The following is a 24,614-nucleotide window of genomic DNA, read 5'->3' on the forward strand; positions in this document are numbered from 1 at the left end:
TAAAAGTTGTAACGAGTACACCCAAAGAGTTGCTTGTTCAAAGTTTACAAAATATTTTTCCTAGAAGAAAACAAATAGACAATGGACCCCAACATGATCTTAAAAATATTCCAACTATTCAAAACAGTCACACTTATTTACTAAATAACAGACTAATGACAATCAAATATTTTTTATTTGCGTCACCCTCTGTAACCCCCACCCCCACAACCCCCACTCACTCTCTCCCTGTCATCGTGATGAGCCAAGGCCATCCTACCACCCACGTACAAACGACATCCTAGGGATAATCCTAACATCAATATTTATAGCAGGGATCAATACAGGACCTATCAATGTATCCCCTCACCTGCCGTGTGTACTGTGGCGCACCTTTCGCCCCAGGTTACTCCCATCTACCTTTGTACTTAGATCCTAGCAACAGGTTACTTTGATATCGTCAGGCGCGGATGCCTTACTCACAAGTCTACAATTTCCAGAAATAGTTTACAAAACTTTTTATTTCAACACGATAGCTGTGGGTTGTTTTTTTAAAGGTTTTGGATATTTATTAGGAGGGGAGGGGGTACAGAAATAAAAAGACTAGTTCCACTTCTAAAAATAACTTCAAAGAACTTAAATGTAACATTGTTTAATACCTTGTTTTCATCCCGTGTTGAGCCAAATTATAACAAGTAAACACATTTCAAAATAAGTCGTAAGTTAAAATATATTTTAATAAAAAACGCGCTGCTATTTGGATTCATTTTTTGTGGACTATAATATGAACTACATTATATATATATATATATATATATATATATATATATATATATATATATATATAAACGTATATATATATATATATATATATATATATATATATATATATATATATATATATATATATATATATATATGTATATATAAACGTATATATATATATATATATATATATATATATATATATATATATATATATATATATATATATATATATATATATATATATATATACGTTTATATATATATATATATATATATATATATATATATATATATATATATATATATATATATATCATAGGACGTTGTAGTATCTTGTGGAGAGAGAACACGAACCCTACTTTTGTAAAGAGCTGACTAGTGTTGTAAATTACGCCTAAACTAAAAAATATGATTGCCCACTGCCTGGTGTTCGTGTCTGATGGTGCTAGCATAAGGTCGAGACTGGTGTCACACCGTACTGGGTACCGCTAGGCTCTAATGAAAATTTAATGAGTGAATTATTATATTTCATGTACGGGGAGACCTACAGTGGAGAGACAGGTGAAGGGGCGGGGAGGTGATGGTGTCACGAGTATGGGAGATAGTGGGATACTTGGATCTAAATGTTAAAAGCCATATTGGTGATGTATAATTGTTACTGTGTATCTATTGTGTATCTATACAGATGTGATACAAACATGTACTAACATGTACAAACATGTACACGCATGTGCAAATATTTGACTGATATCGGTGGTAAAGATACGTAAAAGGCGGGTCTAATAAATTTTTGAAAAAAAAAAAGCGAATAACAAATGTTTTGCTTTTTTGAATTGTCCACGTTTTTTTTTCAAAACCTTGCTCTTTTCTTAATATCAGAAAATGTATATTTGTACAGCTAAGGATGAATCTCGAAAGGGACATGGTGGGCTTGCCCCCCCCCCCCATATATTATTTATAAATATCCAGTCCTACCAAACCTGAGCTCTATGAGACAGATACGTGTGGATAAATATTTATGTCAAATGTTTTTGTAGCAGACGCGGTCTGAAATAGAATTTTATGCCTGTTGTATTGTGTATGGAGGGGAGGGGGGGGGGGGGGTCTGTATACAAAGTTTGTTATGTAAGGGTGGGGGGGAGGAGGTAGTCTGTATACAACGTTTGTTATGTAAGGGGGGGGGGGATGGGATTTAAGCAAACAGTGCAGCGAGTGTTTACTCTTGTAGCTTACAAAACAGAGAGTGCTGTAAGTTCATGATTTCTATAGGTTAGCATACAGCAGCACACATACAGCTGTATGCTACGGCTGGTACGCATGCAGCTGTATGCTACGGCTGGTACACATACAGCTGCCCGGCTACGGCTGGTTGTAGCTGTGTAACTGCCTGTGGGTAGTCGGTTGAACAGAGAGGAGAAATGAATATCTGTAGTTGTGGCAATCAGATGATGTGTGCTGTTGATTGGTGTTGAAATAACATGCATTAACACCCGTTATCTGACTCTTGTTATTGTTATCAATAATTATCCTCGCTGGTTGTTCTATTCTATAGTCCAGATATTTTAATGCTGAATTTCGTCGGTAAAAAAAAGACAACAGGTTATTATAATGTAAGTCTACGCAATCGCTTAATATCCCGATGTCAAACAGATTCATTCCACTTCACCTGCACAACGGTGTCTGATTGTCTTTTATTTCCTGGTTGAGAAACACGAACGGTAACTCTTATTCCGCCCCTAATCTTTGCCGTATTACCGGTACTAATGTGAAGCACCTAAGGACGATTGTGTAATCTGACGTCTTTCAACTGCTCTTTACAAGTTTTGGTTGTCTTGTATTCTCTTGTCTGCCTGTTTTATCTGTCTTCTCGGTCAGTATGTCTGTGTCGCAATCGTCTGTTTACCCTCGTCCTTCGTCCGGCATTGTTTACGTCTGATAAACCTACGCCAGACCAACACCGTTCGTCAGACCCCCCCCCCCGCTCGCTTATCACACGAGATTGGTTGTGTGTGTGTCGTATCAGACACACCGCTCGTGTGTCGGAAGAACGAACTTTTGGCCAGATACGACGCGGGAAGCTGTATGCGTCGGTTTGTCTGTCTGCTTATCGGGAGCATCGTGGAGAATATCTGTCTCCTTTTCTCACAGACAATCGACATTTAGACAGAAGGGAATTATCGCAAAGTTCGACTCTAGCGAGGGACTAGTCGTAATCTTCCCTAAAGAGCGGGCCCCGTGAATGTCGTAATCTTCGTAAAGAGCGGCTCCGAGAATGCCGCCAACAAAATGCGTTTCAGTTTGGTCTCTGTGAGGACAAAGGATACTGCCCGTGACTTTCGACTGAAGGTGACTTTAACAGGAATTTTGTTTTCATAAACTCTACTTCACCTTCTTTTTTTTTTATGTCCTCCAGTTCGATATGTTACTAAAGTCGAATAGGTGTAAATTACTCATACAATCGGGATGTAAAGCCAATGACTAAATGAGCAAGCGTAAAGACAAACAAACAGCGAGAAACAAACAACAATATCCGTCAAACGATCATTACGATAATTACAAATTCCATCAGGAATTTAACGCAGAACCCATTATACAAGCCTGAGTAAACATTTTACTGTCAAGATGGATGTGTATGATGAACCATCAAATATACTTTGTTAACAATATCAACTATCAAATATACTTAGATCACAAAATCAAATATCAATATAATTTGAATGTAAGCTATACTTAGTTCTCAAAATCAACAATACATTATTCAACAGATCAACTATCACCTACACATTGTTATAAAGATAAACAACACTTAGGCCACAATTACAAGACAGAATAGTGTAGTTAGATTTCTAAGGCTGGAACAAAAACGTATTTGAATCAGATCTGAATCCTTGTATTATAGAACAGCGTTTGTTTTTAAACCTCAATACATGTATCTCACCCCATGTCGTGTCTATACAAAAACAATTCAGAAAAATGAAAACTGTAGTTTCTGTATTAAAAAAAAACAAAAAAAAACTATTGCTTTTTGGAAGTAAGCTGCATATTTCTGTACACCCCATCCCCTAGCGAAATTCTCAGCACAAAATAGCCCCCCCCCCCCCCTTGCATAAAAAAACAGGCATACACACACACAGAGAAACACTCCACGCCGTGTGTGGTTGTGGAGTACAATTGGCCTATAAAATAAACGCTAATGTCTCGGAACAAAAAAACTAATCTTGCTGTTATCAGGGGAGATTAAAAAAATATCCCATTGAAATTTGACACGATCACAATTGATTTCGTGTGTCAGTCTACCCTTGCAGTCATGTCGTGTGTGGATCCCTAAGTAATTGTGGGTACCCAAACAAATTTTGTCGTGTGTGGGTCCCGAACCAATTTTGTCGTGTGTGGGACCCAAATAATTGTGTCGTGTGTGGGACCCAATTAATTATGTCGTGTGGGGGTCCCCAAGTAATTGTGTCGTGTGTGGGTCCCCAAGTAATTGTGTCGTGTGTGTGGGTCCCCAAGTAATTGTGTCGTGTGTGGGTCCCCAAGTAATTGTGTCGTGTGTGGGTCCCCAAGTAATTGTGTCGTGTGTGGGTCCCCAACTAATTGTGTCGTGTGTGTGGGTCCCCAACTAATTGTGTCGTGTGTGGGTCCCCAAGTAATTGTGTCGTGTGTGGGTCCCCAACTAATTGTGTCGTGTGTGTGGGTCCCCAACTAATTGTGTCGTGTGTGGGGGTCCCCAACTAATTGTGTCGTGTGTGGGGGTCCCCAAGTAATTGTGTCGTGTCAGCCCCCCTCCCCCGTGGTTGTGTCATGTATCTGTGTCCCCATGATCGTGGTTAAACTGAGGGTTTGTTTGATTGCCCTACCCTCACCAGACTAAACAGTTTACAAAAGTCTCGACTTGATTATTACAATTCTTAAAAGTGTCTTTCTATGAATTTTTCATCTAAGATTTTTTGCTGAAAATTTTAGAAGCACTGTTTTTATATAAACTTGATTTCTAAGGTGTGTGCTGATAATTTTAGAACCACTGTCTGTATATTAACTTGACATCTAAGGTTTTTGTTGATAATTTTAGAACCACTGTCTTTACATTAACTTGACATCTAAGGTTTGTGCTGATAATTTTAGAACCACTGTCTTTACATTAACTTGACATCTAAGGTTTGTGCTGATAATTTTAGAACCACTGTCTAAATGTCACCCTGCCCATAGAAGTTTTTTGTGCCCTGCTATCGTTAGCTTCTCCTTGCGTACGACCTTCCGCAAACCTATCCAGCCGCATGCCGACGTCGCATCTAATCGAAGGATTTGAACCCTAGATCTATGTCGAAGGGCACGGTATATTACACATGCATAGTAAATCTTGAGATGTATTTTATGTATCAAAAATATTTTAGGTGTCTAAAAGATATTCAAATAATCCATTCTAATCCATTTCAACTTGTTATAGATGCAATTCAAAGTTTTAAATATTTTGTTGAATTTTTATGTAGGTCAGTCAAAAACTCAAACAAACAAAAACTAACAACTTCGTTTAGAAAGGAGAAAAATCTATGCAAAATCTAAAAAAAAAAGGTACAGAAGTTGCATTTATTTTACACCAAGTCAAGTAAATTGTTGAAAAAAAAAAGTTTTAAAAAAATTATGAGCTATTGTAGTGGGACAACAATAAAAACAGTTTTAAAAGTAAAATGTCGGCTTTAAAAAAAGAATACATAACGAAACAATGTGCATGACTTCTTTAAGAACCCCCTCCCCTCCCCCCATTTTAGTCTGGACAATGGATTTTATGTCAAAGAAAAAACACCACAACAATAGAAGAAAATGACAAGCAAATAGTTTACGTGTTTAGAGGCTACACTCGACCTATACAATGTGCGGCGTTATTAACATTTGTGTGTGATTGTATTGTGTACATCTTTCTACGACAATTCACGGTTAACGTGAAAACAATAACACGTTTCTTAAGCCAACCGTTGACAATTAAAAACTTTTTGTAGAGCGTGGACAATTAGCGCCTGACGGGGGGGGGGGGGGGGGAAGGGGGCGTAACAATCAACAGATCCAGTGCATGGAATTACTTTTGAACTGTTTTCCTATTCTCGAAATGCCCCCCCCCCCCACCACATTTTAACATGTCCCTGCTTTCGAGTCCCACCACCCCCACCTTGAATACCGTCTCCCTGCCTACAATTTGCTCCACCCCTACCCCCCGTCCTTTGAACAGAGCTGCCCTTTAAGGCCACCACGAACCGCACGGAGTGAGCAAATAAATGAAAGAAAAAAAAAACAGATCGACCTTAACACGGAAATGGACAACAGGTTACCGCAGTAAGACCAACCCACCTCGTCATGACACGCGTCCCTTACTTTAGGTACAACACCTTTTGTCAGGTGGGTGGGGGAGGGGTGTGAACATTCCAAGTCCAGGTTGTAAGTGTTAAAGGTTAGGTTAACAGGTCGAGATATGAACCCTTTTCTCCTGAAGTTTAGTCACGAGTTCTGACAAACAGAAATGTGAAACCATCTACGGTATTTTTGTTTGAAGTCAAATTTAAAAACAGAAAAGAAAAAAAACACCTGAATATTAAGATAAAGAAGGGTTCGCAAGTCCAGTTTAACAAAATAGTTGTGTATACTCATCCTTCTAAGATAAACTTTTTCGGTCTGTCCCCAAGACACACAGAACCCATTCTACTAGTCTCGTTTAAAGCCCAGTCCTAACAAAGATATTTTTCAGTTGTTTAAAAAATTAGTACTACATCGAAAGCAATAATGAAGAAAAAAAAAATCACATCACTCGATAACGAAAGGATCTGACTATATCCATCCATTATTGAAACCGTTACATAGTCTGAAGGGGGAAAAAATCAAGCAAACACACCACTGCGAAAATCCATTTCAGGAGACCTAATTAACCCCACGTACTTAATTAAGCGAGTAATTACAACCAGCTGTTAACCAAGCAGACAGATAAAGAAGGGAGACAAGAAACTTGGGTTTCCTCGAGTTTCCAGCCCTCTGTGGTTGGTGTCTCGCCATCATTCCTTCACGGCCGTCCTTCGGATACACGCATCTGCGTGGATGCTCCATCCAGATACACGCATCTGCGTGGATGCTCCATCCAGATACACGCATCTGCGTGGATGCTCTATACAGATACACGCATCTGCGTGAATGCTCCATACAGATACACGCATCTGATACTGGTGCTCACACAGATACACGCATCCGATACTGGTGCTCACACACATACACTCATCTGATACTGGTGCTCACACAGATACACGCATCTGATACTGGTGCTCACACAGATACACACATCTGCCATTTGAGACTGACCTCCACGCACGAAAAAAAAAATCGATTTCTCGAGGTCAATGTCTTCCCGTGGCGTGTGGCAAGATGGGTGGACGTCTTATGTTGGGGAGCACATTGTACTACATAATGGCATTATCTTTGTCTCCGACTATACGCATATAGATATACATATGAGTGTGTGTGTATGTTTGTATTTGTATGTGTGTATGTGTCCACACTTTTAACACAGCAACAGACAGATTGTGCAGCGTATAGATCACTTCATTGTTTGTCAGCCAACAAATTCCGAGAAAAGTTTTAATGGCGAAATTTCACTTGTATTGTCAAGCAACTCAAGACTTCCGCTTTCAGATTTGACAAGATACCAATTTCCGCCTTGATTTGACAAGATACCAATTTCCGCCCTGATTTGCCAGGCAGGCTTCAGATAAGATCGCCATTTTGTTGCCTGGGTAATTGTGACTCGCACATGTCGCGTCACCTATTGGAAATCTGATCGGTGTATGGGTACCACAGGGGTGGGTGGGTAATGTGGAGGGGTGGGTGGGTAATGTGGAGGGGTGGGTGGGTAATGTGGAGGGGTGGGTGGGTAATGTGATGTAGAATCCCACCTCCCAAACGTAAATCCCACCTCCCTGATGTAACGCCCCACCTTTGTGATGTAACGCCCCACCTTTGTGATGTAACGCCCCACCTCCTTGATGTAACGCCCCACCTCCCTGATGTAACGCCCCACCTCCTTGATGTAACGCCCCACCTCCCTGATGTAACGCCCCACCTCCCTGATGTAACGCCCCACCTCCCTGAAGTAACGCCCCACCTCCCTGATGTAACTCCCCACCTCCAAGCAACAGCACCCCACCTCCCAAATGTAACATCCCACCTCCCTGTAACAACATCCCTGATGTAACATCCCACCTCCCAACTAACAACATCCCTAAACCAAACATCTCTCATCAGCCAAATTACGTACCCAATTAACCACAAGACATTCAATTTCTCAAACTGTCATCCTCACCTTTCATCCCCAACAAAAGCAGGCATCCATCATTACAACAAGGGCTTCCACGACATCATTCAATGCCAGACCATGTCTACTTCAGTTTAACTCAAAGTTTTTTTTAAATACACGAATACACACAGAGACACACACGCAGACACATTCTAACATTCTCCGGTACACAGCAATGTGTATAAACACACATAAGAATGTGTATGAACACACACCGTTATATGCATTATCACAACAACAATAAGCATAAACACATACAGCAAAGTGAACTGAATAAACACAAACAACAATGTATATATATATATACATATACAATGTAAATAAACACACAATAATAGGCATAAATACACACACAACAATGTAAAATCACAGCGATGTACATAAACACACACAACAATGTACATAAACACACACAACAATGTGTAAAATCACACACAATGTACATAAACACACACATACAGATCTTCCCACACCCACGATTACATGAGTGGTGTGCGGGTATTGGTTATCTTCAATTTTGAATAAGTATCAATATATGTTAACAGGCATACAGTATTAAACCAGTAACAATATATGTGAACAGGCATACAGTATTAAACCAGTAACAATATACATTCGGGCATTACGACCCATCATAGTCATGAAGTTTTAATTTAAATAGCTAAGATTTTAGGGAATTGTTTTAAAGGGAGCCGAATAATTTCTTTTTACAGAGCAAATCGGTTCCAATTTTATGTGTATGCTAAGCCCTAACTCTAGCCTTAACCCTAACCACTATGCTGCTTGATGACGACACATCAATATTTAACCTAACCGTAGCCTCAACACAATTCCTAAAACCTTATACCTGACCCGTTTTCAAGTCTGTACCGCTTCAGTAGTTACACGCAAGGTTATTCATTAAAATTTATGACCACCATTTATTTATGTTTAAATCGACTCAGCTCAAACCTTCTCTTGTCCTGACTATCACAACTCGAGTGGGTTGGCTACAGGACATGAGCCTACACCACCATTCAAACAAGTAGGCCGAACCACAAGCAACAGTACCACCGTTACACCAACCACCACCCCGCCCCTGCTAGATACTCGACCTACAAGTCTCGGCGCTCCTTTGATTCGCTTCGGCTGACAATGGCCCCCACGAATTTCTCGGGCTAGGTCAAGCGTGTCGAGGGGTGATTGCATGACGTCCCACTCGCTGCTTGGAGAGAACTGAACAGACGACAGCAATACCCCGGATGTTCAAACAAAATGGTAGAAACTCAGACGACTTTCGGTTGTCGATTATATTTTTGTTTCTACTTTAAGTTTAAAACTGAGATTTTTAATGTGAAGAATATTGCAGATTAAACTTAGAAAAGGAAAAAAAAAGTTTTAAATCTGAAATTAAATCTCTTAATTGTATTAACCCTTTCATAAGCAAAAAACCGTCACGGTTGACTGGTTATAGAAATCCCTCTCCCCCTCAACTATTAACCTGATAGAAAGCTAGTGTGTGTAGTTAACCGCTACCCCACGCTTCGACGCCAGCAGTTAGAGAGCTACACTAAGGAGCGGGTATACTTAGGTCTATACGTATAGTAGAGTGAGGCGGGTATACTTAGATATATACGTATAGTAGAGTGAGGTGTGTAAACTTAGACCTATACGTATAGTAGAGTGAGGCGGGTATACTTAGATCTATACATACAGGTATAGTAGAGTGAGGCACCTATGAAACTAATCACAAGTTGAACTACTCCCGTAGTTAGGGTAGAGATAACATTGACTTTCTTACTTATCCACACGCTTAACTGCTTGCAAGTTTAGGGTTACAGTACTTACATATTCGGGAAAAATATACACACCGAAATGAACAAAATGGGGTGGGGTGGGATTACGTCATCCAAATTCCTTTCTTCAAATAGAGTCTACTTCAGTTACGTAGGTATGGCTACTGGACAATGATTTTTCTGGTAAATTGTAATCAATTTTCACATTACAGTCCTAATTACATCCTGGTCTCTCACGTCCGTTCTTTCTTCCTCCCCACCCTCCTTACTCAGCCCACCCCTCACCTCCCTCACTCCCCCCATCCCTCCCACCACAACTCTATTCCCTCATTTACATATCTCACTCCCTCACTTCCCTCATCCCCCCCCTCACACCACTCCCCCATCCCCCCCCCCCTCACACCACTCCCCCATCCCTCCTCCATCCCCTCATTTACATCTCTCCCTCACTCCCAGCCCTTCCTTCCTCCCTCCCCTCTTCCTCTCTCCCTCCCCTCTTCCCCTCCGTCAATCCCCCGCTTACTACCGAGTTTAGAACTGACATTTGTTTAGAGGATTAACCAAATTATCTAAGGGATAAAAGAAGATTAAGGACCTATATACTTAATCGCTTCGTTGTAATTTTTATTCGGATTAAACCGAGTCTTTATACATGCCGAAAAAAGTTAAGTCTTTTACACAATACAGTGAACTTTTCGAACGTTTCCCCCGTCTCAATTTTTAACTAGCTGAACCACGTCATTTTTATCTCAGTCTATTTCAGACGGTAAAGGGGGGGGGGGGGTGGTGGGGGTGGGGAGGGGGGGGGCTATTTAATAAAAACAAGTTAGATTTGTCCTAAAACACGATTTTGAATGTATCAAGAAGTAGAACCTAAACATTTTTACCAACTCAAATAAGCCTTCACAAAACATTTCGACATTTCTCTAATACGAGTCGGGCTCAGAGTCCTTGAACTTGAGTGCACTGAAATCCACCCCCCGGGCTATCTCGTTTTCCCATCGCTTCTCAGGCGTGTTGGTGATTTATGACTTATTTTGACAGTCCCGTTGGTGGACGGTAATGATGCTAGTACTAATTAGTTCATATGTGGGGGTATATGCGCGATACATACAGTCTTGTAGTTATGATGGCACCTCGAAATATGTCTGCACCATCTCCTTTAGTGGTCAACGACTTAGTGAAGTAAGTGACCAAAGAACTGTTGCTTAATGGCCACATACTGGACATGGTTGAAAGTTATGGTATGGTCGTTAGGTAGAATGTACAACGAACAACCCGAAAGTCGCCGAGTCGACTCAGGTCTAATAAGTACCTGACTTAAGTTGGGGAAAGTGTTGATGGCTGGGTATACTCCTGACCGCAAATTGGTGAGTTTTAGTTCATCCCATGGACCGTCTGGACTGAAAGGGTACTTAACTCTTTAAAAAATACACGGATATAATATTTTTTTATCTAGATTCTATGAAGTTAATGTTTGATTACTTACTCAACTGTTTTGTTTTAACATTTTGTTTTGTTTATGTTTTCTATTTTATAAATAATCTCATCATCTCTATCCCGATCAAGTTTATCCCAAATGTATATGGGGACTTATATAGCCGTACAACGTTGTTCCGAAATCTCAAGACTTCAGCCAAAAAAAAAAAACTTTAAAAAATGTCGGCGTCTGGTCCTTAGATCAATATTATCTCAAGGCAATTTTTTTATGTGAATATTTTATCTTTCAGTTTGTACGCGCGCTCAAACATATAGGTCAAGGCCGTGCATAACTTACACACCGGCCGATTGACATGAACCTGTGTTGACGTGTCAGCTTTATTGGTGCTGACATAGGTGAACATTGACAATAGATGAACATTGACACTAGATGAACGTTGACACTAGATGAACATTGACACTAGATGAACATTGACACTACATGAACATAGACACATCAATAGATGAAAATTAACACATCAATAGTGAACATCGACACATCAATAGATGAACATTGACACATCAATAGATGAACAAGACACATCAATAGATGAACATTGACACATCAATAAATGAACATTAACACATCAATAGATGAACAAGACACATCAATAGATGAACATCGACACATCAATAGATGAACATTGACACATCAATAGATGAACATCGACACATCTCATTAATAGATGAACATCGACACATCAATAGATGAACATCGACACATCTCATTAATAGATGAACATCGACACATCAATAGATCAACATCGACACATCAATAGATGAACATTGACACATCAATAGATGAACATTGAAAAATCAATAGATGAACATCGACACATCAATAGATGAACATCGACACATTAATAGATGAAGACCGTTTCGGTACTTGTATGATCTACAACAGCTCAGTACTAAACTGAGTTTTTAAACTGCGCCCTGGTACATTACTACGTGTGAGAGCTAAAGTTAGTCTTAAGGCTTCAACGATACCACCTTGTCAGTCAAGGCATTGATTCGGCACTTATATAGCTCTCCTCCAAAGTAGAGTTTTTATTTACTTTTTTTTTTGTTAAAAAAAAACCTTATGCTAGCAATAATAAAGTTTTTGTCAGAAGTAGGGTTCGGGATTTATGCTTAGATGTATCATCATGACCCCACTGACGAATTATTAGTGTCCTGCTAACATAATAATAATGAGCTCAATAATGAGCTTTCTACTCATTAAGACACATAACCACCTTTGTTTCCCTAACGTTGGATTTGAACAGGATTGTTTAGCAGTCTAGCTCTCTACCGCTAGGCCACGCCGCCCCCACTATGACAGTAATACTGACTCGTTAATACCGTTAGACTACCTCGAGCCCATGAACTCAACACTTAGTCAAGTTAGTAGTCTATCTCTCAACAATCTGGCTCGACTTTATGTGTTATGGGTTAAAATCCAGACGAAAATATAATTTTCTTATCAGTCTAATTAATTTAAGATGAACATTACCAAAATAAGAGAGCGAAATGGAATGAAACAAAACGACTCAATGGGGGATTAGGAGTTCATTCTCGCCGAGCACTAAGACACGCACATATCAAACCACGTGATTTTTGTGTTGTTGTTTTTCAAGCCAATCAAAACACGACAAACTGTAAACACGGTGTGTTCCCAGCTGGCCGGTGTATGATTTATGTTGACATGTGTCACAACCAGGTGGTTGTTCAATCATTAAGATAGAAGAAATCAGGGGGGCGGGGGTGGAAAAAGAGGAGGGGGGTTGTTTTGAAATAACATTAAACATGACAGGCAAATAAAGTCTTGCTCGCACAACAGTCTTCTGACGCCGCGACTTAAGTGTTTTAAGACCAATTTCTAGTCCTTAGTCTTTGTTTTTCTTTAACGTACAAGCTAGGCAAACAGCCACTTCCCTCCCTCACCCCCCCCCCCCCCCCCGAACTTACTATCCTAGGTACCTCTGCGTTGTACTAGGTAAATATTAAACAAGGACCACTTACTCCAGGTCAGGCTTCACAATAGATCTATTTGTATTCAGATTAACTGTTGTCTTAGATCAGTTGTGTGAAGTGGTAGTGGTTGGGAGCGTAAATCGGTAGTACAAAACCGTGCGTGTAAGAACGCCCCCTCCCTCCACCCCCCCCCCCCGGGGCTAGTCACAAGTTTTTTTTTTCCCCGCAGGTAAGGTCAGGTCAGGCTTTAGAACAAAGCTCCCCCCCTCCTCTTGTGTTAAGTGAAGTTTTTTTTTTTTTTTTTTTAGGTTTTAAGTCGCTCGACTAGCACGTAGTTATAGGTGTCAACCTTGTGCCTGGGAGGTGAATCATTTCAGAGAGGAGGGAGGGGGATGAGGAAGGCGAGTTGGGGGGGGGGGGGGGGCTGGGATTGACGGAGGGGAAGAGGGGAGGGAGAGAGGAAGGGCTGGGAGTGAGGGGGAGATGTAAATGAGGGGATGAAGGAGGGATGGGGGAGTGGTGTGAGGGGGGTGATGAGGGAAGTGAGGGAGTGAGATATGTAAATGAGGGAATAGAGTTGTGGTGGGAGGGAATGCAGGAGTGGTGTGAGGGATGGATGAGGGGAGTGAGGGGGTGAGATATGTAAATGAGGGAATGGAGGCGTGGTGGGAGGGATGGGGGGAGTGAGTGAGGTGAGGGGTGGGCTGAGTAAGGAGGGTGGGGAGGAAGAAAGAACGGACGTGAGAGACCAGGATGTAATTAGGACTGTAATGTGAAAATTGATTACAATTTACCAGAAAAATCATTGTCCAGTAGCCATACCTACGTAACTACATTATTTTTTTTTATAAAGCGTGACAGTCACGTACTATAAAGTCAGGTTGTCAGAATTTTGTTTAATGCTTAAAAAATAATGTTACGGTGACAAACAAGTATTGTCAACAGAATAACTTAAGTATCTTAGTTGGCGGTATTGATTTTACGAATACTGAGGTCCGGCTAACGGACAAGTACCATCGGAAGTTTATTTGGTCTCGTGACTTCCTGCACGTAAATATCAGCCACTTCACCCCCCCCCCCCTCTTACCCTCCTAACCCACCCCTTTTCTTTGCTTCACGCTGACCCATTTCTCTCCGTTTGCTACTTTAACCCGGGTACACAGACCTCTATGTGACATGGCAGTCCAGTGTTTAGTCCAGGTCGTGTGTGGTGGGGGAGGGGTGGGGAGGATTGGAGCTGGGGGGATTGGGGGGGGGGGGGGGGGTTAAAGCCGGATTATCGTATCAAGGAGCCGGCCAATATTTGCCGACACAGTCAGCTGACCGCCTATGTCGTCAGGGGGGTCAGAATGGCAGCAGTCGACCCCCACGTGGACTGGACCGGCCGCTAAATCGCCCGAGTCCTACTGGGAGGCAGGTACGATTAGGTGGGTCAACAAGAGGCGACTTAGGAGGTATGTGGGGTAAAAAGCCGGGGGGGGGGGGGTTACACTAAAAGGGAAACTTATCGATGATCTATTCTTCAAAGACTTCAAGACAAAAGTGTCTTTAACGCCAATAAAAGCCAGGACTGAGAGCGCAATACTAACAATTTTGTGTAGTAAATGGTGGTGGGGAGGGGTCGGTGTAGAAGTGGCACAATAGGTAAAGAGTTTTAATCTCATGGGTAATATAATTCTGTAAACACATGAAGTACAAATGTTGTCTTCTTGGTCGTCCACATACGTCAAGCTCTTTACCGACGCCATAACAACCCCCCCCCCCTTACCCCCAAATCACATTTTAAACAAATATTAAACAGTATGACTTGTAATTAAAAGAAAAATTAATAAAGCGACGTCACCGTTTTTTTTAACGTGATATCATTTGAGGACAACCCCGGCCCCCTTAATTAAAACCAAACCAAATTGGACTAATTACGCTTAGTTTTATTACCCGATTTAAAGAAACAGATAAACAACTTTTTTTTTTCAATGTGTAACCATGCAATAAGCCGCGAGGTGTATTCGAAGTACACAAACAAATGCAATGGAATGTATCATAACCGCAAGGGAATTCCCATATTAGAAGGCTGAAAACACTCCCAAAGGACGCGGGGATTGGTACTAGAAAGTTGGGAGATAGACCTCCTTGGTTAGAGAGAATATCTAGACCGCGTACCATTAGATATGGACTCAATCAATGCGCATTTTAACTATTGGAAACGTGACATTAGTGGCTCGTAAATTTAGGAAGGTGGTACGTTTTTTTTTTAAACAAGGGAAACAAACAGAGCGATTGTTGGGGGAAAACAAAACAAAGTGTATTCTAATTATTCAAGGGCATGAATGATTAAGCACCCGGTAGGCCTGGTATGAAGGGTTGGATTTGAATGGGTGGATCGGAGAGGGAGGGGGGGGGGTGATTATGTGGAGGTGGGTTCTAGTTGGGTTTATACGGAGATGTGGGTTTAAGAAACTTGGGTTTAGAAATGTGGGTTTAGGATATGTTGGTTTTTTTCAGGTGTAGAATTAACGGTTATTTTTTTTAAATTAGAGAAATTTGGAGAATGTTTCTAGTACGGGGGCGGGGGGTATTGTTGGGTAATGGAGAAGTGAGTTTTAGACATGTAGGTTTTGGATATGGGGATTTTTAGATGCAGGTATTATGGTAATTTTTGTAGTAAGGAAAATTTAAGAAGTTGGGTTAGAGAGGTGTGTTTTGAAAAAGGTGTATTCCACGTGATTTTGGTGAGGTGGGATTAGCTGATGTATATTGTAAAAAAAAAGCAGGATTTTGGAGAGGTAGATTTTAGTAGAGGTGGCGACCCATAGTGGGATTTACATTGATAGATTCTGTACTAGAAGATGTTATGTAATGTTGATATATGCAGAGGTGGACGCTGGGGTGTGTGTGGGGGGGGGGGGAGGTCTTCTGTTTACATTCACGTGGAAATTGCCACGATATCGTAGTGTCTGTGTGTGGTGTCACCACATCGTGTGGGTATCCACAACTTGGTGTCTGTGTGAGATGTCAAACTGATCTATCTGCGGCGTTAAACAAACTCGAACCTGCCGGGTTTAAAGTCGACATTTAACACCCCACATCAAACCTCTAGACTCGTGGGTTCTATCTACCTTAAGTCTTCTATACCAGGGGTTCTTAACCTTGGCCATTCAAGGGGTCCAGGATGAGATCTTCGTGGATATGTAAATTTAGGAGTAAATACATTTGTACTGTGAATTTTCGTTGAGTTAAAAAAAACAGCAAAGAACTTAAAAGGAAATTAAAAGAACTAAAATAAATATAAAAATAGAAATTTTAAATTGGTATAAAGATAACGACAACAAGCCAAAAGCAGAAAATTTAAACCCTTATCAAAGAGAAAAAGTTTCCTGTTTTATCATCAACGTGATAATTATGACCCCCCCCCTCCCATTTTTTTTTACTTTAAATTAAATAAAACCCACATTTTTTTTTCTCTATTGGCAAGGGTGGGAGATGTGCATAAAAAGTTATAGAACTTCTAGTCTAAATGGACTTGTTGTTTTTAGTCCAAGTTCCCGGGGAGATTTGTACTCCACGAATTTGTTTGAGACTCTTCCGCACATTTTTATAAAAAGATCTGACAAAATCTGGTGAAACGGGAGGGGGAGGGGGTGGGGGGTGTTCTAGGCCCAGACAAACTTGTTTCTTGTCAATATTTGGTTAGAGAGTAACAGTGGCCGGGAGGTGTTGGAAAACTGACGAGGCGCGCAGTGTGCTTTGTGGTGGCCGTCTAGCGATGTGTTGCTGGCGTGTTGGCCGTTTAGCGATGTGTTGCTGGCGTGTTTGCCGTCTAGCGATGTGTTGCTGGCGTGTTGGCCGTCTAGCGATGTGTTGCTGGCGTGTTGGCCGTCTAGCGGTGTGTTGCTGGCGTGTTGGCCGTTTAGCGATGTGTTGCTGGCGTGTTTGCCGTCTAGCGATGTGTTGCTGGCGTGTTGGCCGTCTAGCGGTGTGTTGCTGGCGTGTTGGCCGTCGATGTGTCGATGTGTCACAAGCGTTTAGGTCGTGTATGTGTCACCACAAACACTAGTGTGTTGTCAATCTATTTGTGTAATGTTGTATGGACACTACGAGTCGACATTATTTTTATGTGTCCGCAAAGTGTGTGTTGTGATATGTTAAATTCAATGTCCGGATCTGACAAACGTGTACCGAGTTTAGTAAAGTGGGTACACACACAAAAGAAACATCAACAAAAGACACACCAACACAAAACTAACACACCAATACAAAACACGCAACAACAAAGAAGTCAAAGACATACCATCACAAAGTCTGGAGAAAAGAAAACAAGACTCCCAAAACAAAATGACCCATATTTCATTCAGCCGCACCCTCCCCACTGTCCCAACCCAAAGCAGCCCGTAAAACATGCTAGACAACAACATCAACAACACAATTGTTATCAGCCACATCTTCTACAATACCAGGACAACACTCGGCGGGAGGGCGTCTACCACAGAAATATTTGAATGTAAACAACCTATTTAGTAGGAAACATATCGAGGGGGGGGGGTGTATGTGTGAACGCTTGTAATGCAGGGGTGGGGTGGGGGTATGTGTATGTATGAATACTTGCAATTCCGGGGTGGGGGTATATGTGTAAATCTTGTAATTCGATATTGAGAGTAACACTATCCTAGCCTAGGATGTAGTAAATATAGAGATGACATGATATTTCTATGAAAACGTCATTGTTTTGGGAATAGAAGTCACATGACAACAGGGATACATTGTGTGACATATTTCAAATCGGTTGTTTCAACTGAACAACAACAAACACATCAAACTGAAGACTGAGCATCCGTCGAAGCAATGCGTCGAAGCGATGCGACATTCAATAATATTTTTTTAGGGCTTGGGTTTAGGTTTGGGGGTGCCGTATTGTTTTAAAACATAGGATCGAAAATACCCAATCTAAACATGGCACTCAGATACTGGGTTTCGGTTTGAACAAGAAATTACTAAATAAGGAATAGACTGATTACTAGACTTAGAATATTAGATAGTGTAAAAAAAACAAGAAATTACTAAATAAGGAATAGACTGATTACTAGACTTGGAATATTAGATAGTGTGGGGAGGTGGGGGGGGGGGGGATTGTCGGGCGTATTGAAAAGACAAATGAAAAAATTTAGTGACTCTCCGTGAGATGGGGCCCTCACAAGTCACACACAATGTAAACATACAAAAAATGACGGGACTTACTTCGGGGTGGTGGGTGAATAGGTGGGGGGTGTGTCCTAATATCACAAACAATCAACAAGAATGTTATAGAGGTGATGATAGAGTGTCCCCCAAATCCTATGGAAGTAACAGTCGTGGGTGAGGGAGTTCCAACATGACCAACACAAAACGGATTACAAAACTGACTTACCGGAGGTCCGGGCGTCCACATGGCCGTGGGGGTGAGCGAGGGTATGGCTTTAGTCTTACTCCTCCATCGCTTGGGGAAGATGCGCGCTCCTGGCGACGAGGGCTTGACCTTGTGCATAGCTGGTGAGCAAGAGAAGGATATTGGGTAACTCAAAAATCCAAAGTCGTCCCCATCTTCGTCGTCGCTATAGTTACTGGACATCTCCTTGTCGGCTTCCGCTTCCGCCTGGAGGTCAGGGAGTGACCTGCTTCTGGTCATATGCTGCGGGAGGTCACTTGCGGTTTTAGAAGGAGCTCTTCCGCTTCTTCTAGACGGGGCGGGGTTAAAGTTTAACGGGGTGTGGGTTAAGCTAGAGGTAGATCTGGGACTTCCGGTTTCTCTAGAACTACTGGTGGAGCTTCTAGGGGAGTAGAACTGGGCGCTGCTAGTCTCTGACACGGTGTCTAGGGTGACTAAGTTTAGTCGTTTCTTGTGAGGCATTCTGGGGTCTACATGGTTAGGGTTAGGTTTAACACAGTACATGCTGGCGCTAGGCCTAATCAACACAGGCGCATGCAAGGGGTCAAGGTTAGCGGGGGCGTCATGATGGGTCACGTGATGGTTCTCTTTGGAGCTACCGTTGGATGAGATGGAGGAGTTTGGTGAGAAATGATAGAGGCAGAAGTCCGAGGGTTTGACCAGGAACTCGTCCACTCGACCTAAGCGTGCGGGGAGCGAGGGCACGTAGCGGGGGTCCAACAAGACATACTCAGATTCTATCTCACCGTCGCTGGAGGTCCGGTTGATCACAGGCGCAGGTTCGAAACCCTGCGGCTCGTACGACACCGTCCGCCGGAGCTGTTGGTCACTGCCGCGGCGTGAGTACGTCCCATAACTCTTGTGAAAGTCAACCAAATCACTACTTCCGGTCGAGGATTGGTCACTATGGTGCGCGCTCACCACACGGACCGTCCCCGGATTAACATAATTCCCAGGCATCTTATCCCCTTGTTCATTAAGACACTGCATGGATCTACTTTTGTACGCACGATCCAGTCTCTCTCTGCCGATATTACTCCGCTGTTTGTAATCGTCACCAATATCCAACTGCGCATGCGTGGCCAAACTAGACTGACCCGTTGTTTCTTTACTCCCCGAGTTGACGGCTCGCCTAGAATCCGAGTTCCCATTTCCCATTAAGAAGCTTAACTTCACATAGCTGGGACTCCACTTATCAATGTCCGGGTAGGAAGATAATTGACCGCTTGCTTGGTCGATCGATGGACTTTTGACCAGGCCGTTTGACGGTCCGTTTTTGGGCACGACTTCCGGTATTTTCGTCGCGTTGATTCTTAAAATACCCGATTTCTTGAATTCATTTTTAGGACGGTCGTTAGGAAATGGTCTATGGCGGCCGCTGGTTAAGTCGTTCATGTCATTTAACGATGAAAGGTCGTGGGAAATCTGAGTACAAGAAGCAGATTTGGGAACACGGCCAAGACTCGAAGTCCACTCGGTCGTTGGACGGTCGATGTGACCGTTGAGTCGATGTTGTCCCACGCGTCGGGTGCGTTGGTCGATGGCGGGTTTGACGTCCAGTGGCGGTTTGACATCGACCAAAAACCCGTTGACCATGACCCTGGTGTTACCAGAATGGGGCAGCGATGACGCAGAAGATGACGAGAGCGGTGACGTCATGTTGCTGGAGGGCTGAGAGAAGTTCACGAGCGAGGAGCTCTTTAAACTGGAGGAGCTCAGTTTACGGACAGCGTCCTGGGATTTGTCCTGGAACAAATCCTGGGGCGTGTTCTGGAACAAATCCTGGGGCGTGTTCCGGGATTTGTCGAGGGCTGGCTGGTACCCAGAGAGAGCCGGCACGTGCAGATTCCGTCCACGGTCTGGCACCGGGGCGTCGACGCCGTACGTCAGGAACTCCCTGCGGTGCCCGCCCCTCTGCTGCGACAAAACGATGCCTGGTCTGGAGTTCGGCATGGCACTGAAGCTTGTCACTAGCACCATGACACCATGCCACCTGTCATGTGACTTTCAGGTCAGTTCCTAAATATTCGACCCGGGCAACGATCTACAACACCGCCCGGTAATTTGTAAAATTTACAACCATCTCTTGCAAAACGGTAACGAGTTCAAAACTGATTAAAGACTGTATCATTTAACAGGAAACCTAGTTCACAAATTAGAAAATTCAATAAAATTTAAAATCAGAAAATAATTATTGATGCAGAAGATTTTGACCAATTTTAAATAAATGAAGAAATTAATATTCACTGATAAATACTCCAAAAAGAAAAACCTCAAAAAAATTAATTTCCGATTGAAAAAAAATTATACTGGTATAAAAAACCATTCTAAAACACAATTATTTTTTTAAACTTCGCGATGAAGGAAAAACAAAAAGAGACAGAGAAAGGCGATTCTCTCAAGCAATGCGACGAATGTTAGCTGCCCGAAAATGAACCGGCACAAAAATAACCCTCTGGGAAATCGTAACAAGAAATATCAGACGGACGAGATCGATATGTGAGCGGGTCACACGGACAAATGGAAAATGTCCGTGTCTGAAATAATGCTGGCCTGTTGCGGAATGCCTTAGATTTGGAGACAAAAAAAATATTAATGCTTTATAATGGGGACTTAGGGGAAATACTAGACTAAAATACGGTATAAAAAGTAGAATTCCGCATGTTTTGAACTGGGGACAAACATATTTCAAGTGTTTAAAATAATGATAGCCTATAGCTGAATGTCTAATATTGAGGAGAAATGAAAAGAAAAAATTAATGCCACCAAAATAGGATGTAAGGAAAATGGAAATACAAATGCTTTACACAAGGGACAAAAAAAAAACGTTGCCTAGGTATATTTTCTAAACTGTTGCGCAATAGTTTAAATTAAGGACAAAGGGAAAATACTAATGCCCTATACCAGGAACAATAGAGGAAATACTAATGTCTTTAGCTGGGGAGGGGGGAGGAGTGGGGATGTGTATCTGTGACATTGCCATCCTCACGTTCTGTGATTTATGACGACGAAAAAGGAAATACTTTTTATTCTAGGGTCGGAATAAATGAACAATATAAACGGCTGAAATATCTAGATCCAATAGAAACAATTGGGAATACGAAAGTTAGGAGTTTCACTATAAGTTTTTTTTTTTTTAAATTCGAAACATTCCTTTTATATATATTATATGGTGAGAGTCGTGACTTTACCCCCCCCCCCCACCCCCTCCAAAAAATAACCCACTTCGTTAAAAAAAAAACCTTATTCTATAACTGGACTCAAACCACGAACCTAGCTTGAACTTCAACCGTTTGATTGTAAGCGCTATCTAAAATTTGATAGTAATATTAAATAACAAACAATTTAACGAAAGTATTACTTTAAACTATTGGTAAACTTTTACTACAGTAAACATTTTTAATTGGGGCTTTTAATAAACAATAGGCCTATATAATATCCTTGATAACGTTTTTGTTTAAGCACGTTTCAAAGACCAAGAACTAAAAATAAATTTCCCACGTTTAAATATAAAAGAGGAAATGAAACAAGTGGAGAGAAATCCCCTAAAGTTACTGTAAACACCCTAATCTTAACATTTCCGTGTCCTTACTCGTGTAACTCAACTAAAGTAAAACACATCTCGGGACCATCTGTGTTAATGTTACACTTTAGACCCCCCCCCCCCAATACATTCACCTCTCCTAATAAAAGTGCCAGATTTCATCATTCCATCAAGTTTTTTAACCGTGTGACGTCAGACATCAACAGGTACCAGCAGTTCCAGACACACAATTTTATGACATCCCTCCCCCCTCCCCACTTACCCTTTCATATTTCTCTACTAGATCTATAACCACTCAATGAATATTTTAACCCAATGAAAAAAAAAACACCTCTTCTTGAGCGCTAGTACTATTGCTATAAACACCGAAGCCGTGCCTATAACAAAGGTATTGTGCTATTCTTATTAGATCGATTACTAGATCTAGATCTATTATCTATAGCTATTGAATCAGTAAAAATAACAAAAAGATAGTGATAGCTTCACCGAATATAAACAATACTTGGTTTCGTACTGTGAAGCCAATATTAATTATCTGATAAGCCCTCGCCTACTACTAGTCTACTACACAGTATAGTATAGATCAAGTAGGCCTACATTACATAGTCATACATAGTACTGTACTATTAATATACTACTACATTATATTTTACTAATAAAATAGTAAAAAATTTGAAATTAAATTAAAGATAGGCTCGACTCCAATAGATAACTCGCGATAACTCAATTAATTACAAACACAAATTATCAATTTAATGTACTGTAATAGAGTGGTAATTGACTAGAATAATTTAATTTTAAAATCCTAAATAGTAAATACGTCACATAGAAAGCGAAATGAAGACCCGGATTTCGGCCACGATCGAAAGCTAGATCTAGTACTTAGACAATCAAACACTTGTTGCTGTACTCCACACGTGAACACACTATCCAACCAACCACCTTCATTACCATTTCACCAGCACAGCATTTCAAACGGTGTGTAATATTCCAGTGAAAATAAACCACATCACAACGTTATCCTAAGCAGGCGACACATGTCCCCGGTAGAAAAAGTCCTTTAGCCGACCAGACGGCCGAATCCCTTCACAGAAATTCCTCCAACACTCTCCGTGTGGGGAACTGCCTTCGCGTTTGTCGGTCAACTACACCGAAAACTGAGGGGGGACCTCGCTACTACAATAATATCACGTGACAAGATTTCAACCCGCTGGTCACGTGGTTATTGGGATACGCGGGGCTATTTATAGATCTGGGGCGGCAAACCGGTCGAGTTCACAGGCGTTTTGCGTGTGTTGTTTCCCTTGGTCAGACATTTTGCGTGTGTTACTTCCCCTTCTTGTTGTAAAGCTATTGTGTCCACTGAACTGCCATTTAGCATGAATTCCAACACCGTTTAGGGCCATTCCCAGCGCTGGTGACACCTCTCTATTCTTTATGAGCACAAGATAGAGCACGATTTATTCTCCCCCTTCTTTTGTGAATGCATAAAATTAACATATTAAACATTTTTAGGGGCCATCCATAAATTACTTCATGCGCTGTTGTCATGTAGATATTTAGGGTTGGAGTGGTGGTTGTGGTGGGGGTTGTGAACGGCGTATATGAAATATTTTATATTTAAAATCTAAGAATATGTGTCACAAATATTGATGATCATTTTAGCACAAAAGCATCATATTATTTTTTTCAGTTTAAAAGATAACATCCTAGGCAGCATACAGAGCCATCTAAAACATGTATTCATTGGGGGATTTAGCTTGACTAGCACGTTATGCTATAAGTAGACAGTAGTAATGTGTACACAATCTTATAGATCTCCAATAAGGCACCATGTTCCTCATCGGTTTACTCACACTAGGGGTTTTTTCCAAACATTTTTCTCCGGAGCTGGGAGAGAGGGGACTTGAAGCTTCCGGGACTTTGGTTAAAGTATGTATAATTTATATATAATTTAAATATTTTTTTTTTATTTCATACATGCTTCTGCTACCCCCCCCCCCCACCATAACAGTGGCCTTAAAGAAAAATGACGCACACTTGTTGATTAGCTATCTGATCGCAATTTCTTCTGCTCCCTCACCCTCCTTCCCTCCCCCATCCCAAACTTCTATTGTTTTTACTGTCAGATTATACTTATCTTTGTGGAGAAAATAACACATTTTAAAAACGTAGGTTTCACATTTTTCTAAAAAATTCTCGTCCATACAACCTGACCGTGATAGAAAGACGTACAGAAGCCAGAGATCTAAGAGAAGGCTAAAGGGAAATAATCAATTTTAATGTTTCGTATTGGAAGTCACTCGGTTCACTAAGGTAATTATAAAATTAAACTGTTTGAAGGAACGAGAAAAAATAAAGTCTCTT

At 41.4% G+C, this 24,614-nt stretch overlaps 1 protein-coding gene across 2 annotated transcripts in view; it reads right to left on the bottom strand.

Moving 5' to 3' along the window:
* Window positions 1-23,381, bottom strand: part of LOC131942055 (uncharacterized) — a 52,722-nt gene extending 29,341 nt beyond the window's left edge. The window contains exons 1-2 of one of the 2 annotated variants that reach the window (XM_059301742.1): window positions 23,199-23,381; window positions 18,686-20,846 (exon numbers count right to left, since the gene is read on the bottom strand). In XM_059301742.1, the coding sequence (XP_059157725.1) occupies window positions 18,686-20,683 (1,998 nt within the window). In that variant the 5' untranslated portion in view covers window positions 20,684-20,846; window positions 23,199-23,381. Of the gene's footprint in view, window positions 1-18,685; window positions 20,847-23,072 lie in introns of both variants that reach the window. The other variant, XM_059301743.1, reaches the window with a different exon arrangement.
* Window positions 23,382-24,614: the final 1,233 nt, after the last annotated feature.

The sequence above is a fragment of the Physella acuta genome, unplaced genomic scaffold (assembly GCF_028476545.2).
Source record: "Physella acuta isolate Inbredline_101_S28 unplaced genomic scaffold, ASM2847654v3 ptg000386l, whole genome shotgun sequence".
Taxonomy (NCBI): domain Eukaryota; kingdom Metazoa; phylum Mollusca; class Gastropoda; family Physidae; genus Physella; species Physella acuta.